The 16,762-nt window shown below is 39.2% G+C and overlaps 1 protein-coding gene across 3 annotated transcripts in view; it reads left to right on the top strand.

The window, feature by feature from the left end:
• LOC144060264 (FERM, ARHGEF and pleckstrin domain-containing protein 1-like) overlaps positions 1-16,762 on the top strand; it is a 53,880-nt gene that overhangs the window by 26,216 nt on the left and 10,902 nt on the right. For 2 of the 3 annotated variants that reach the window (XM_077579624.1, XM_077579622.1), the window contains exons 3-15: positions 5,062-5,166; positions 5,275-5,317; positions 5,433-5,511; positions 5,922-6,019; positions 6,263-6,377; positions 7,894-8,041; positions 8,109-8,204; positions 8,278-8,441; positions 8,560-8,628; positions 8,711-8,786; positions 9,628-9,826; positions 13,581-13,762; positions 15,214-15,303. In XM_077579624.1, coding sequence (XP_077435750.1) covers positions 5,062-5,166; positions 5,275-5,317; positions 5,433-5,511; positions 5,922-6,019; positions 6,263-6,377; positions 7,894-8,041; positions 8,109-8,204; positions 8,278-8,441; positions 8,560-8,628; positions 8,711-8,786; positions 9,628-9,826; positions 13,581-13,762; positions 15,214-15,303 — 1,464 coding nt within the window. The remainder of the gene's footprint in view (positions 1-5,061; positions 5,167-5,274; positions 5,318-5,432; positions 5,512-5,921; positions 6,020-6,262; positions 6,378-7,893; positions 8,042-8,108; positions 8,205-8,277; positions 8,442-8,559; positions 8,629-8,710; positions 8,787-9,627; positions 9,827-13,580; positions 13,763-15,213; positions 15,304-16,762) is intronic. The other variant, XM_077579623.1, reaches the window with a different exon arrangement.

Raw genomic sequence — 16,762 nt, 5'->3', positions numbered from 1 at the left:
CAAAGAGTTAATGTATGGATTTTTATAACAAATAGCTATAAGCAGAGCACCAGAATTCGATACCAACTTCTCAAGTCACACAGGAATCACATCAACTTAGTTCATTGTGGGATGGAGCTTGTAATATTCGCCCTTCAAGTTGTTCCAAATTCTTTCACTTGGAAGAGTAGACTTTGAAACCCAAAGAACAAGTCACAAGGTGTCTCCTGGCTGTACAGACCATGACGACCCATGATAAACCTTGTGGGGAACTCAGCATTCAGCCCTTCATGAACAACAATAGCAAACTGTGGAGGGGCTTGTCTTGCATGAAAATCAAATCTTAGAGATTCCTCCCAAGCTCGTGCAAAGAGTGAATGGACCTGCAATCTTGGCAAGGCATACCATAACACGCAGTTATTTGAATTACTTTACATTAGAGAGCAAACAAAATATTTGTGGAAAAAAATGACGATAAATACAAAACTTATTAACTCATTCACTGCCATTGACGGCTATAAACGTCAACAATTCATTTGAACTATTTCTATTAGTTTAACTTTTTTCTCACTTTTGTTAACAAGATTATGAAAACCTAGACATTTTTTAAAAATAATATTTTATTTTATTTTATTTTTTAAAGAAAAGAGTATTAAAAAATAGGGGCATCAGGCAAATAAATTATAAAAAAATTAGGGGCGTCAGGCGATTACAATTTGTAATTGTAAATAATCGCATGACTTCAGGAGTTAACTCAAGATTAATCACAACTTTTATCTCTGTTCTAAATGTACAATAATTTTCTTCTAGGTTTTCATACTCTTGTTAACAAAAGTAGAAAAAAGATGCTAAACTAATATAAATAGTTTAAATGATTTTTTGACGTTTATAACCGTTAATTGTGTAAAGTTAAGAGTGTACCCCGCCAATCAGCTAAAGTGAACTGGGATTGGCAGTCGCTATAGAAAATAAATAGATGGATATTAATAATTTTGAGTTGACTGTAAATTGATTCTGTGTTAGTAGCACTTAGTTAAACTTAAAGTTAAACTAATAGAAATAGTTCAAATGAATTTTTGACGTCTATAGCCGTCAATGGCAGTGAATGAGTTAATAGTGTATTATGCCAATACCACTACCAACGTGAGACTGAATGCTGTGTTGGTGCGAGCATGCCCACCATCACACACTGAGTCAAGCACTTTTCCAAGCAGCACTCCGACTATGTCGAATGCTGCAGTGTGGAGTGGTTGCACTGTGTCTCCCAAGTGCAACAGCTGCATTTAATCAGCCCCCCAAATCTAATCGGCCCGCAGCCTCACGCATCCCGGCTCAGATGCTGCTTTATTTTCTGGTGACAGCAGATTTACAAGGCAGGATATGAGAGTGCTTCAGTCTGACAAAAGCACCGTTCAAATTTGATTGTTTTCGCCTCTTGTTCTTTTGTGTCCCGATATTGAAATTTAAGTTGTTCAAAATGAAAAGTGGAACACCAATGACGACGCACATAGAGCAGAGGGCTGCTGTTTTCACACCCTTTCGATGGTCTGGCTTTTTTAGTTCATTCAAACTTGATGGCCAAATGTTTTTTTTAAAAATGTGCATGAGCATAAAATGAAAATACCCTGACTAAAAGTTCGACGGGTTGAAGAGTATAGATTAAAATAATTCCATGGAACCAATTTAGATTGTATACTAGGGGTGGGAATCTTTGAATGTCTCACGATTCGATTCGGTTCAGATTTTTGGGTGTGCGATTCGATTCAGAATCTATTTTCGATTAAGAACGATTTTTTTATTAAAAAGATTTTTGCTTCAATCTATAGATTTAGGAATTGTAATGATCTACTCCAGTCCGACTCGCTAATGCTAATTAGCGCGCTACTTGCGGCACTTTTATCGCTTAAATGACTGGCGCCACGCTGAAAGAAAAAAAAAAACTTTTATCGGAATAACTTGACCGTGACTTTTTCCTTCTACTCTCTAATGTGGCTACAACTTAACAGTGTATTAACACTGCCCCTCAGTGGCCAAACCGTGTACAACATGAACAGCGCTCCAAATAAAGGCACACACAGACAAAGGCAAGACAGTATAAAATACTTTAAATGAAATCGATTTTTGGGACATTTAAAATAGATTCTGAATCGTACTAATTGAGAATCGATTTTTTTGGGGCACACCCCTATTGTGTATATATAGTGCTTATGATAACATTTAAGCTGTCAGAGAAGGCCTTGCTGACAATTAGTCACCGAAATTGATTTCTACCACAGACCGTGTCAAACAAGCCCGGTTGGTTGATGATGAATCCGCCTACAAGTGCTGACAGGTGCCAGTGTGTGGCGCACCTGCAAGCACTAAGACTTCCAGACACCCACTGGCATCCTGACAGTGAGTGATGGCAGGTGGCTGGCCCAGTGATTCATGCACATGTTAGCCCACTTGCCCACCGCTTCTTTGACATCTGCGAGTCACAGCGTTCAAAGTCATTGCGTTGCGCATTCCCAAGCCTTTTGCTCAGACATATAATTATTTCTTCGGGGGGTTTCTAAACACTTTGCTCGCAGCGGTCTGTCTGGAAGCACAACAGATTTCTGCCGGGAGACTGTTTAGGCTATACTCGTCCAGTTCTTATCATCATATGGTAGCAGCTGGTTGTCGCCCTTGGCTGCGGAGAGCGATAGTAGGGCAACATTAGGGCGAGCCTGTCGCTGTTCAGAATTGCTGACAAAGTGGAGCGGATGCCGCACCCCGGCAGCGCATGATAACGTTGATGACGAAATGTCGGCTTAACTACTACGTTCATGTTTTTATTTGTAATCTTAAAATAGCTTACCTTGACCAGAAATTGAGTTAGAAATATCACATATGGTCCCAAATGTAAATCCCCGAAACCGCAAAGTAGCGAGTGAACACCCGTATTGTTAATCTGCGCTAAGCCTTGCCACAAATTGCCCAAAAATATGTGATTAATTGACAACCCCCAAAATTCAAATTGCCTGTATTAATAGTATTGACTGTAAATATACCCCAAACTATGATCCCACTGTCATTTGAAACTCTTCTTCCAACGTCAGCCTTTAAAATGATTTGCATATGATGTGATTTTGATTAAAAAAAAAAAAAAGCAGCAAAGACTTTCTGTAACTTTCACTTCAACATTACGTCCTTGACGCCATTCATTGCTTTCCTATTTATTGAGGCCGTTGGCGCCATCCTTCGACTTCTTGGGGAGAAAGAGCACATTTACGAGGATAAGTTCCAATCCATCCATCCATTTTCCGACGGGGGGGAACAATGGGTGGAGTTGTAAATAGTGAACCCTGTATACGTAGATGGTGGTTCTCTGTAAAAGCAAATGGTTTGTATCAAATGAAAAAAGCAGAAGGAAAGACTTTGAACGTTTTTTATATGCCAGTTTCAAATTTAGCAGATTAATGTTTCACAATTCTTTGGAACTCCGCATGATGTACGTCTTGTTCTTCAGGTCACAAACTAGTTGAGAATGACTCAACAAAGTCCATGCAGCCAAGTAGTGCGCTTCCATTTTGTCTGTTTCTTCAAGACATGATTAATCCGCAATCAATTCCACACAATCATCAGTTTCCCATGCAGCATGAGCCCCCCCCCCCACCCCAATGTTTGTACACCGTGTTATTGGCAGGGTATGGAGAGGCTTGTTAGGGGAAGATTACAGATTTGGGTGTGGAAGTGTAGCTTTTTTACACTAAGCTGATTGAGCTCATGTTTTAATTGATGAGGCATTAAAATGAACAGAGCAAAAATCCCCTCGAGACATCAGACTTCGTTGAGCCGTTAGAAGGGATTTGCTTTTTTTAGCAACTGTCTGTCTTAAGGTGTAAAATTAGAGGAGACTATGCTTCCTGGAAGCATTCCCTCACACAAAAGTAGATCATTAGCCGAGTCGGGGGGGGGGGGTGCTGGGGGTGGGGGGGTGCTGGATCTTCACTCATTCTGTGCTTGTGCAAACCGGTCACGAGTTAGCAGCCAGTGTACGGCAATCCAAAATGTCCCCCAAGAGGTGCGTTGACCTCACTGCCATAGAAGTGTTACCGTCCATATTTGCTTTGTTTGAGCGTCATCACAATGGAAACAACCACGCAGAAAGTTTTGTAATAAAACTGCAGGTCACTTGTTTAGCAATAGGCAGGGAAGGTGTCTTTGTAGTGGCGCTTTTGTGAATGGGGTGGAGTTATGGAGGAGTTTGGACTTGTTCGCTGCTTGGTGTCATTAACCTCCAGGGGTTTGACTTGTCCCCAAAGTGGAATTCTCCTTTTGTTTCTGGGTGTTCCTTTTGTATTGTGGGTTTACAGCGGGGCACTTAAAAGTCTAGTAACAGTGTTGGAACATCAACTTGGAACATCAAGTTGGCTGAGATACAAGATAAGGTATCATGCTATAAATTTGGCTTAACTACACGGAAGGATGTTGTTGATTTTTTGTAAATTGTGGGCTTGTGAAGCCCTTTCAGACTCTTTTGTGATTCAGGGCTACTATATAAATAAACCTGACTTGAAGGCAACTCACCAGAGAATTGTAGCTAGCTAAGCTACTACAAAATGGCAAAGGTAGCTAAACTACCAATTGATACAGTCTCCTAAAAAGAAGTTCAATGACAGCAGGGTTATTTTTAATACTCTCTTTAAGACCTATATATATATATTTAAAATTAATATATTTAAATAGACTACAGTATTTAGGTTTTGTTGAGAAAATAACCGGCACAGCCAAGAACATGTTGCTAGCTAGTGTTAGCTGTTGTTGATAAATAGCATGGATTTGTTATTGCATGGACCAGGACGATTTACAATTTATGTTCACATTTGCGTGGTTTAAATAATCCATACCCTCCGCACAATTCCCCAGTACAGTTAAAGTGAGCTTAGGATATAGCAGGTACATATTTAATTGTTAAATTTAGTCCCTAGCAAAAAGTAGCTTCTGTGAATGCTACCGTGCAATTGTTACCAACAAAACAACAATGGTTATTTAAATAGCAGTCTAAAATATCAACATGCCATTGTCCATAATGTGTTTTTTTTTCTGCTCTGTCCACAGGTCAAAGCTTCCGGCAAGGTGCTATTCGACCTGGTGTGCACCCACATGAATCTCATCGAGGGCGATTACTTCGGCCTGGAGTTTCAGAGCCATCAAAAGATGACGGTGAGCGAGAAGGACAAATAAAGTGAACTGGATAATTGGAACGTCTTATCAAGCCGGGAATTCGCTCTCTACAAGACCAATTACATGGTGATGTTATCTTCTCCGTAGGTTTGGTTGGATCCTATCAAGCCTATTATCAAGCAGCTGAAACGTTAGTATTTCTTTTTTTCTTTTTTTTCGTGTTCCAACATGGAGGTTTTCATTAAGGTGCAAATCTGACAAGGTTCTGGCAATTTCTATTTTGATACCTCATATGTTCCTAACAGGACCGAAGCACACAACGTTGAGGTTTGCTGTGAAATATTTTCCTCCAGACCATGCCCAGCTGCTGGAGGAGCTGACTCGGTGGGTTTCTTTCCACATTATTAATATTATCGCCGCCTCATTAAATTGGCTCTCCTTTGAAATATGCCTATTTAAAGAATTGAGAGAGAGCTGTATGTAAAGAGGAACCTTCAACGTTGAATACCCTGCAAGTAGTTCTATCAATATTTTTTTTTTTTGGGACACACCAAATGTCTGAAAGATTTCTGAAAGATTTACTTATGTTTGGACTTTTTTTTTTTTTGTGGAAAAATGTAAAAATGGTCATAGACAGGGCATAGGAAAGCAGCAGTGCAATACTGTCTCAAAATCTTCAAGCAATTGGAAGCCAACTTGCGTCAATAAATGTTTTTGTTCGACGTTGCATGCTGTCTGATGCAAATGTCACCTGAAAACAGTCCAAAAACGGAACTATCTATGTTCTTTTCCAGGTATCTTTTTGCCCTCCAGATCAAACAGGATCTTTCCAGCGGCCGTCTGACATGCAATGACACCAGCGCTGCGTTGATGGTCTCCCACATTATGCAGTGTGAGTGCCGAAGGGTTCCATGAGTCGACACGGCTTTCTGACTCAAGAAAATGATTTTCTCACAATAAGCTTATTTCCATTTTAATGCGGATATCAGCCTCTTATGATCTCTAATCTGAAGAACGTCTGAGTGGCATCCTGTTCATGTTGCTTTCTCGAAAACATGACATTTATGGGCTGCAGCATATTTTTCATTGCTTCCACTGCTTTTCCCACTTATGCTTGTTATTTCTTACTTTTCAGCTGAGATCGGCGACTTTGAGGAGAGCCAGTGCCGGTCACACCTCCTTAATAATAAGTATATCCCGGATCAAATGCCCTTGATTGACAAGATTATGGAGTTCCACTCGATGAATATGTAAGTATTGTGCTGTCCCTTTTTGCCTTTTTAAGGTCACTGTCTAAACGCGGATACATTTACAAGTTTCAACATACTAGCGAGATTTCTTTTTTTATTTAAAAATGTGGTGATACTGTATGTTCTCTATAGTTTTAGTGAGGCATTTTATATCTATCGATCGCACCTGGATTTGGATTTGGTCTATGTTCACGCACCAAATAACTCACAGCAGTTGTTAGGAACGCTACACATTTTTAGGGTCTTTTCTGGATTGGTCTGTGAAGTCAAGGGTCCTTTTTTTCAGTGGGTTTAAATTCAAGTCCAAAACTAATGGCCTCACTGCAGGTGAATTGCTGGTCTTCAAAAGGAGCTCCTTTTTAATGTACTCCTTTCTCTCGCTTGCGTCCCCCCCCCCCCCCCCCCCCGGAGGCCTTCCTAGTTGATAACTAAAGCCGCGGTTCTCGTAGCGGTGGTGCTACGGGAAGATAAGCCGTTCATTAATCACGGAATGCATGCTGAAAGAACGCTTCTTTGCTGATAAGAGTTCAGAAAAATTGCTTATTCCTTTCTCGACAACTTTTCGCAAAATTGTACATAAACACAGTTGATCTGCACGCCTTCAGACTATTGTACTTAGTAGTGATAAATGGACATGCTGAAATTGAATTAATTGGTCTGACATTATTTACAAATACTTCACACAATAGCAGTATAACATCATGACACTAACATGAGAGCCAATAGTTGACTAGTAAAGTAGGAAATTGTAGATGGCAACAACCGAGAGATTAATCGACGTACCTTTGGGATAAAGTCTAGTGGAGCTGCCAAAACATTTTCTACATGTTCAATATGTCAGCTAAATATTAGCATTATAGTGAACCACCGTTTAAGGATGTGTTCCAGACCCAACCAAGAGAGGTGAGAATCTGCAATGCATACCTTTTTTTTTGTTGTATTTATTTTAACCCTTCCCACTGACTTTAAAGATTTTAAAGAAGTCTATTAAAAATGCATGTTCTGCACACACATAAGCGGAAAAGCGTGCTTGCTTCAAGATGTTTGTCACTTTCAGTTGAACTTCACTGTAAAATTGACATAAAACAAAATATACAACATTGTCTATTCGACTACCAAAATGGTAAACCAAATTGTCATTTTTCGTCTGCTACTTTAATGCTTACATGTAAAAATGCTATCAACATGCTAACAGAAAATAGCATTGATGTTGGGATAATTGTCTCTTAAACAACTGCTAATTTATTTATTTATTTTTTCTGGAGAGCTCAGTATTGTTCATTCGGTAATTTTACCGATTTGACATGTCATCATCATTGCTCTCCTTTTTATATATATATATATATATATTTTTTTTTTTTTTTTGCTAATTTAACACACAGTGATACAAACAGCATACAACAAAATTTATAGGCTAAATTGTTTGAAAAGTGATTATATAATCTTCCCAGATTCCCTAAAAAAATGTTCAAAAAAAAATGCCAGAATGAATTGTACGCGATTTTTGTTTTGTTAGAAGTCAGACACCGGCCGAATCCGACTTCCAGTTGCTCGAAGTGGCACGCCGCCTGGAGATGTACGGTATTCGTCTTCACCCGGCCAAAGACCGCGAGGGCTCTCGTTTAAGCCTTGCCGTGGCACACACGGGCGTCTTGGTCTTTCAGGTGAGCCGGACTAGATTCGGAGGCGTTTCAAATCCTGTGCTCACTTGATTTTTATTTATCTCCGTAGGGACACACAAAGATAAACTCTTTCAACTGGTCGAAAGTACGGAAATTGAGCTTCAAGAGGAAACGTTTTCTCATCAAGCTCAGGGCTGATGGGAATGTAAGTTTGTGCGTTGAAAGAAAATTGTTTAAAGACCACATTTTGCAAAGTGTTTGGTGTGTGTGTTCTCCAGAGTTCATATCAAGACACTCTGGAGTTTCTGATGGCCAGCAGAGATTGTTGTAAAGTCTTCTGGAAGATCTGTGTGGAATACCACGCCTTCTTCCGGCTCTTTGAGGAACCCAAACCCAAGCCCAAACCAATGCTGTTCACACGAGGCTCCTCTTTCAGATTCAGGTAACAAATAGCTCACATTACCGGGCTGCTCTTCTTCTTCTCTCGAAATGGCGTCAAGGCAGTAAATTCTACCCGCCTCGCAATGGCCTCGCTCAGTGCCTCATGCTTGTCTCCGCAGCGGCCGCACGCAGAAGCAGGTGATTGACTTTGTGAGAGAGTCCGAGTTTAAAAAGCTCCCGTTTGAAAGGTGAGAAGTGTTTGACGTGCTTGATCCGGGCGCGAGCGTTTGCTTTTGCTCTAACATTGAACTTCGATATCCTGTCTGCTAGGAAACACAGTCGAGTCCAGCACAACAGCCGCCTGTCGCCTTTGCCTTCTCCACGTTACCAAAATGTGCCAAAAGAAGTGAGTTTTACCCATCCTTTTTTGTTTTAAACTCATTTCAACCTATTAAAATACTTGAATTTATTCACACACTTCTTAAAACCTATCCTATAGTCTCTCTCTCTCAATGTCAAGAATTGGGAGACAATCGTGTAACAGTTAATAGGCAAAGCATTGTTGATGTAAACCCCAAACTACATGATTTCATCTAACGTCTGCTAGCTTGATGCTAACAAATAATGCAAAACACCATAGAGAGGCTAATAGAAATTATCTTAATGTTGAATTACAAACTTATAATAATAATAAGTATTCTCTCTACTCTATGGGAACAATGAATAACAAAACTTTATTGCACATATGTATGGAGGACCCAAACTGCCAAAATAATAAATAAATAAATAAAAATGTAATTCAAAATAAATTTTAAAAAAATGTATATAAATGCATATAAAAACAACAGAAAATGCAGTCAAGGCATGAATAAATAAAAGTAACAAAAAATACAAACATATTCAAAAACGTGGCAATTGTGGCTCAGGGTGTAGAGATTATTATTATTATTTATTTATTTAATTGTTTTTTTGTTGTTTTTATTTCCATTTATATATTTTTTTTGTATTTAATTTTTGAATTACATTTTTATATCCAATTTTATTTTTATTTTTATTTTGGCCGTTTTGGTCCTCCATAGTAACTACAGTTACTTATTCTAAATTCAGATTTTCTGTTATACTGTAAAAATATATATAAAATAATCTCTTAATAATTTGTAAGGGTGCGAATGATTTTATGGACCAGATGTAGTGGGTCCACTGTTCAAGCTTTTACCATCAATAATTGAACTAACTCTCCACTCCAGAGTGCTGCTCTCGGGGACCAAGTTGACGCTCCTTCGCAGCACCACTGGAAGGAGTCGGCCCTGGTGAGTTCACAAGAAACACCCGAAGCTCCGGAGAGCCCGGCTCATCAGAATAGCGGCCAGGAGGACAGACCGCCGTCCAGGAATGACGAGACGAGAGGCTCCAATCGACCGGCTCACCTAGAACAACTGGCAACAGGTTCAACTTCTCGGGCTGCTGAAGGCGGCTGCTTTTCTACCTGCTCTGAGAAAGATAGGGACTATAATGTAGGCAGGGGCACAGTATGGATTCCGAGCTATCGGGGGCAGGTTGCGTTTCAGCAGGGGTCCGACTCGAGAGGCATAAATGGGCCTGTGCATGTCCAACAGGACCAGTTTCGGGGTAGTATGCAGTACAGGGAGCATTCTCGCTCTTCTAAAGTGTCACAAGTTATGATTCCTGAGATGGACGTTCCCGCCATGCATAGGCCACACAGTAGAGATAAACACATCAATAGCCCGGTCATGCTCCATCATTTCACCGGTCCACCAGTTGTCAACACCAGTCCTGTTATGGGCACCTTCTGTCCATCTGGATCCCTTAGTCACGCTGAGCAAAATGGCTACGCAAGCACCGAAGCCCCCCCAAGCCGCTCTCATCGCTCTCGGAAGCACCACAAAACCAAACACCGCCCTCATGCCGACCCAAATCCGCCCACTTCCTCACCCGGGCGAGAATCGCAACCTGTCCTCTGTCACGCTGAGCGAATGGCTGCTCTTGAGCGCCGCATGCTGGCCAACGGCCTCTCACCCCCCGGCAGAACGAAGGCCGGTCCAGGGCGTAAACGCCAGGCTGGGGTCGCACATGATGTCGGGGCAGTTCAGATGAGTGAAGGCTGTAACACGAGCGCTTCGGAGTCCAGTGAGTCTGAGGTGGAGGTCAACAGGGGGGGCGGCAACAGACAGATTGTGTCTGGGGATCTGGCTGAGGCCACTTCGCCCATGCCGAGAAACAAGTTTTCCTTTGGTAGCCTCCAGCTGGATGAGGAGGCGGATGATGACACATGCCACACTTTCAGTGATGACGATAGCTTTCAGATAATCAAAGGCTAGTCTAAAAGAAGAGTAGAGGTATGGCGTTCGTCTTTTTTTCCCCCCCTTTTTTTAAGGTCTGAAGGTTTTTTTTTCAGTAAAGACAGAATTCTCTTACCTTGCTGTTAGTTTCGACCTCCTGGAGGTTTTTTTTTTTGTCTTTGTCAGTTCCACTGTTTTTATATTTCCCTTTCCCAGCCTGTATATTATGGAGGACCAAAATTGTCAAAATAAATAAATAAAAGTCTAAATAAAATCGGATATAAGAAATATAATTATAAAATGGACCGCCCCCTCATTCTAATAACATTTCATGATGCATTTCATGATATCGTCTGCAGCATGATATAAATAAATATGAGAGCAGAGCATTTTTATTTATTGATTTTATTTTATTGATTTATTCATTCTAATATATATATATATTTATTTTTATATTTATTTCCACATTATTTTTATGTTTATTTTTGTTTTTTTAATCTTGTTTTTATTTTTGTATTTATTTGTACTTTACTTTTATTTGTTGTTTATTGTTTTTATTTCCATTTATATATATTTTTAAATTTAATCACTGAATTATACTTTATTTGCGTTTTTATTTGTACTTTTATTTATTAACTCTTTGACTGCCAAAAACGTTAAATAACGTTTAGTAAAATCCGATGGAGGAGTGCCAAAGACGTTAAGACGTTTGTTTCAAAACAGAGGTGAAACTAACCATTTTCTATTATTGATTACTGAAAAACGGAATAAGGTAGAAACAAACTTTTTTTTCTGATGAAAGATGAGAGTCCAATCTTTCATTTGGTAGTATGTGTGTTTCCATAGTCCAAACACATAATATTCTGTGGACCTTGAAAGATCAGTCAAAATAATTAAATCGGCTGGCACCCACGGCATCCCTTTTCTGAAAACGTCTGGCAGTCAAAGAGTTAAGGTTTTTTTTGTGTGTGTGGCATTTTTGGTCCTCCATAGTATATAAGAGATGCTTTTTTAATATGGTCATAGAAAATCAAAAGTGCCATGTTCACATTTAGCGTGATTGAGTACACCAGAGACTTTTGGCACAAACTCTTATCTATATGCCTTATGACTTTAAATACGGGAGGAAAACCCCTAAAATGATATACAGTATTTTTGGCTATCTTTAAAGTGAGCCTTGTGCTCATTAGGCACTAACTGTGTAATGTGATTTTTGTGTTGGGATGGTAGACTGTGCAATGTTAATTAAAACCTTGCAAGACCGTTAATATCACAATGATTTACTTTGTTAATGAAGAAAACAGACAGTAGCGGTGATTGGTGTCCCAGTTTTGCCCCTTCTTTGGAGCAAATATGTTGATTGTTTATGTGTGCAATCTAAAAAACATATCGTATGCTTTCTTACATGTTGATGTTTAATCGTGGTCTGACGAGGCAATCGTGGTCTGACGAGGCACAAGATGAAAGTTGGGCCCTTTTTTTTTTTTTTTTTTTTTATACGCCCTGCAATTTAAAGAGCTTCATTAAGTTAGCGGACACTATTCCACTAACATTCTATGTATTTACAAAGAAAGATACATAAATGGCGACAATCATTTTTGTGGTCAGCTCTTGTTTGGGATCTCATTAGAGTGAGCAAATGTACTTAATTATATACTTCACGTGTATACTGTATTGATGAGATACCAATGGTGGCCTGATCTGACTGAAGTAGTAGTTTAAACTTCCCCTCACTGTTTGCACTTGAATATAGCGTATTCACCAAAACATCTCAAGGTGTACACTAAGTAGCTCCGTTGTACACGATGCACTTTGTTTCCATCTTTTGTATCTTTCTGCTTCAAGGACGCTCCTGTCTGCATGTTGACTTTGTGTTATGTCACCTGTTTCCTTTTCTTTTCCTTTTTTTTTCTTTCACCTTTCTATGCATTGTCTGTTTGCATGAAACTGTTGTGTATCTTCTTCTTTTTTTTTTCCACACTCAAGCTGTAACCGGGAGAGGATTTGAGCGGTTTGCCGCTTGTGAGGACTTGCTTCGCTGCTCTCTTTTGTGTACTATATTTTGAACATCTGGTCATTTTTAACACATTTTGTTAATGTGAATGAGTTTGTAAGTTGTTCAAAATGTTTCATTATTGCACTCCTTTATTTTCCTGCACTCCCTCCCCAACTTTCACTGTTGTGTTTATGTGCTGCTGGTCTTTTGCATGAATCTCGCATGTTCATAAGAAAGTCAATAAAATTGGCTTTTATGAAGTCAGATCGCTAATTGTCTTTTTGCGTTAAAACGTCTCCTTTCATCTCCCCTGTTGTGTTGTAAGCCGTCTGTAACACTCAGTTGCTATAATCTTTGGTTTGTGGTTTCCACTTTTTCCCACCGCTGTGTTTACAGTAAACCTCCAATCAATGTTCGTCTTTGTGCTCGCTGTTGTGATGTTCTGATCCAGTACAGGAAATGTATCAAAATGCTGCATTTTAAACGATAGAAATGATCATTTTAAATGACATTGTTTAGAAATTCTATATTATTATAGTCGTGCACAATTTTTAATACATTAGCTTGTGCAGGCGTACCTAATGTTGTGTCCCATGAGTGTAGTCTTCCCGCAGTATGTTTTTGTTGCACAGCCTGCCGATGCTGTCTGGACTACAGAGTGAGTCACTGCTGAGGTTAGACTTCTAGAAGACAGATGCCTCAGCTATCTTTTTAGCCGGGGAAACTCCCAAGCTCCCTCAAATAGATTCCGTCAATAACTGTCACTTGCTCTTTTTCGATGAGCCATATTGGGTTACAGCTCATACAATTTAATTAAGCGAGTGAACACAAGACAGCCACAACAAATCCTTTAGGCGCCGTCTTTCCATTGCTGAGTTTTCACAATTTTCTCTCTCGTTAATAGGAGCGCTGACAAACAGTCCGTACCTGTCTTCCGGCCACTCACACGGTCTGCTTAACGGCCAGAGCGCCCTGGAGGTGGGCAGTCACAGTCCCGACGTCCGGCAGCCTTCGCCTCTCACCAGCCCACTCCTCAACGATGCCTGTAGTATTCGTACGGATGATGAAGACGAGGTGCGCCGGAAGGTTTGTGCTTGAAAGTCCCCCAAAAAATTGTTAAGACTGCACATGCCAGATTGATAATTACTACAGTATGCGACATATGGTTAGACCAACAGATAAGGAGGCAGCGCTGCGATAACTCATTCACTGCCATTGACGGCTATAGACGTCGAAAATTCATTTGAACTATTTCTATTAGTTTCACGATTTCATTTTTTCCCCCACTTTTGCTAACAAGAGTATGAAAACCTAGATTTTTTTATTGTACATTTAGAACAGACATAAAATGTCATAAAAATGAGTTAACTATTGAAGTCATGCGATTAATTACAATTAAAAAAATGAATTATCTGACACCCCTAATTTTGAATAATCTTTTCTTATTTTATTTATTAGGGGCATCAGGCGATTAATTTTTTAATTGTAATTAATGACATGACTTCACTAGTTAACTCACGATTAATCACAAATTTTATATATGTTCTAAATGTACAACAAATTTTTTTTCCTAGTTTTTCATACTCATACTGTTAACAAAAGTGGGGAAAAAATGTGAAATTAATAAATAGTTAAAATGAATTTTTGACATCTATAGCCGTCAATGGCAGTGAATGAGTTAATCTGGTATAAAAGCATTTTCCTTAAAATTGCATGAAATTAATGGTAAATTTCTATTTTTTTAGGATTCTAGTTCTCTGGTACTTGCCCAACCCTAATTTCTGGAATTTTTCTTCCTGGAAACTTAAAATTTTAGAAATATTTAAAATTTAAGTTTATTTAAAGATGCTTTCCTCTTAAATGAGAAGATTTTTTTTTCTTCCATTTTTCAATTATTTTATTTTTGATAGTTCACATTAGGCTTTTTTTGCCCACCTCTGCATTACAGCCAATCACAATTTTGCATGAAATGCCAAATGTCGTCCGATCCAGCCGACCAGATGGTGTAAAGTCACACACAATAAATTATATAAATCTAATATAGAAAGTGTAATTAGTGTAACTATGTACAGTAGTAGTAGTAAGCCGAATGCATGCCATAAGAGGGCGTGGCCTAAAGAGTGGCAATAAACCTAGCTGGAGTTTATATAAATAAATAAATATATATATATATATATATATATATATATATATATTATATATATATATATTATATAAATATAAATATAAATAACTGCTAAAAGTGCATCTGTGGCTCTCCTTGCCCACATGCGAGGGCATATAGAACCTTAATTGCTCTATTTTTTTTTTTTGCCCTTCACTCGAGTGGCGGCTAACAAAGTAAAAGATTGACTAATTGTTATACAGAACAAAAATGTTGAATTCAATTGTCTCTGGATTACTCCTACATTAAAATTGCAGAATGTCTTGTGTAGCATGATACATTGTCTACAACTATGCATTTCTAGGACTATAAAATACTAAAATAGTTCACTTGTTCTTCGCTAACCATCCTTTTACCTCTGACTCCTTGGCAGAGGTTCCCCACAGACAGGGCCTACTTCATCGCCAAGGAGCTGCTGACCACAGAGAGAACGTACGTCAAAGACCTGGAGGTGGTGACCGTGGTAAGACGATCCCGGGGCGCCGCTGCCCGACGTGTCGCTTTACTGTTTGTTTTCTCCCCTCGCTGTCCTCTGGGGGAGAACGCATCGATTAACCGGGTTAAGCTGCTCTATTGCAGAGAAGCCGCCAGGACATTGAGGCAGGCGGTGACACGGGCAGATTTTTGAAAGATTACATTTTTGTAGCCATTCTCCACACCGCACACTCGGAAGTAATCTAACTCGCTCAAGGCCACTGATGCGTCACTGTTATTTAAAGAGATTTGCGCAAGCCCCGCTTGCCTATCTTTGACTTTATGTAGATTTCACACATCAGTTGAAGCATGAAAAACATTGATTTAGTCGGAACTCTCAGGAAATTCAGTAGAAGTGCTCACAATGGTTAGAAATGGAGGTGCGACTGCAGGGCATCTAAGGACATCCAATACAAATGCTGGATTAAAAGTTACTTGTGATTTATTATTGTTGCTTTAGTTTGCAGTCAATCATGCGTCTAATGCAAAAAATATATATATTTATTTATTTCGGCGAAGTGAGGACTCAAAGTACAGATGCAGACACTTTGAGATATACGTGACCCGACTTGTGGGTTTCTCAAGGTACGAGGCGTCGTCCCTTTTTTTTTCCCTTTGACTTGTGAGCAAAAATGTGACGTACAAGAGCAGTAAACTCAACTCACTTCACACTAAGCAGTAGTTTGGTAGATAGTGAACAATTCAAAAAAAGAGGCCACTCCCCATCAAAGTTTATAAAGATCGGATTACGTGTTATGCGTTTAAAATAACACATAAAGTCAGTTAGCCTAACGCTAACACCATAGACATGCGATCATATAGCATTGGGTGTTGCGGTGTTATAACCTTAAGTAAGAAATATTTGAAAACAAACACTTAGATAATACAACAAAACTAACAAGCTTTGGAAAAAAGCTTTACTTGAGGAGCTGAGTTTGATATGATATGAGACATATGATACAGACATCCGTTTTTGGATGAATTGGAGCAAAAAATGGTTTTAATTAATTTCTTTATATTCTGTAAAATTATATCATGACTGTTGTGTTTTTATAAAATATATTTATATATTTATAAAAGCGTAACAGTCTGTAATATTAAGACTTAATTACATTACAAATACTGGAAAAACCTCTTCGTTTGGTGCAGGTGTTCCTAATGTTGTGTCCCGTGTATATTTCAAAGTGGGTTTCAACGTGTATACTTCTCTCTTCCTTGACGCTTTTATCACCTAGCTATCTTCAGCAAAAGTCTCTCCTATCTCATAAATATTTGGGTTGGCTTGTGTCCCATCTTTTTTCAGCCATGCGCTCCATCTCTCTAAATCCCTCCAGTCGTACGTAGCTGGTGAAGTCATCTGAACTGCTGGTGCCCCCCCCCCCCCAAAAAAAAAAGACTTGAGTCCTTTTTCCCGGTTTTAAATAAAGCTCTTCTCTTAAATTTATTAA

This window comes from Vanacampus margaritifer, chromosome 11, assembly GCF_051991255.1.
Source record: "Vanacampus margaritifer isolate UIUO_Vmar chromosome 11, RoL_Vmar_1.0, whole genome shotgun sequence".
Lineage (NCBI taxonomy): Eukaryota > Metazoa > Chordata > Actinopteri > Syngnathiformes > Syngnathidae > Vanacampus > Vanacampus margaritifer.
Note: the sequence above shows the minus strand (reverse complement) of the source record. Positions and strands in the feature narration are given on the sequence as shown.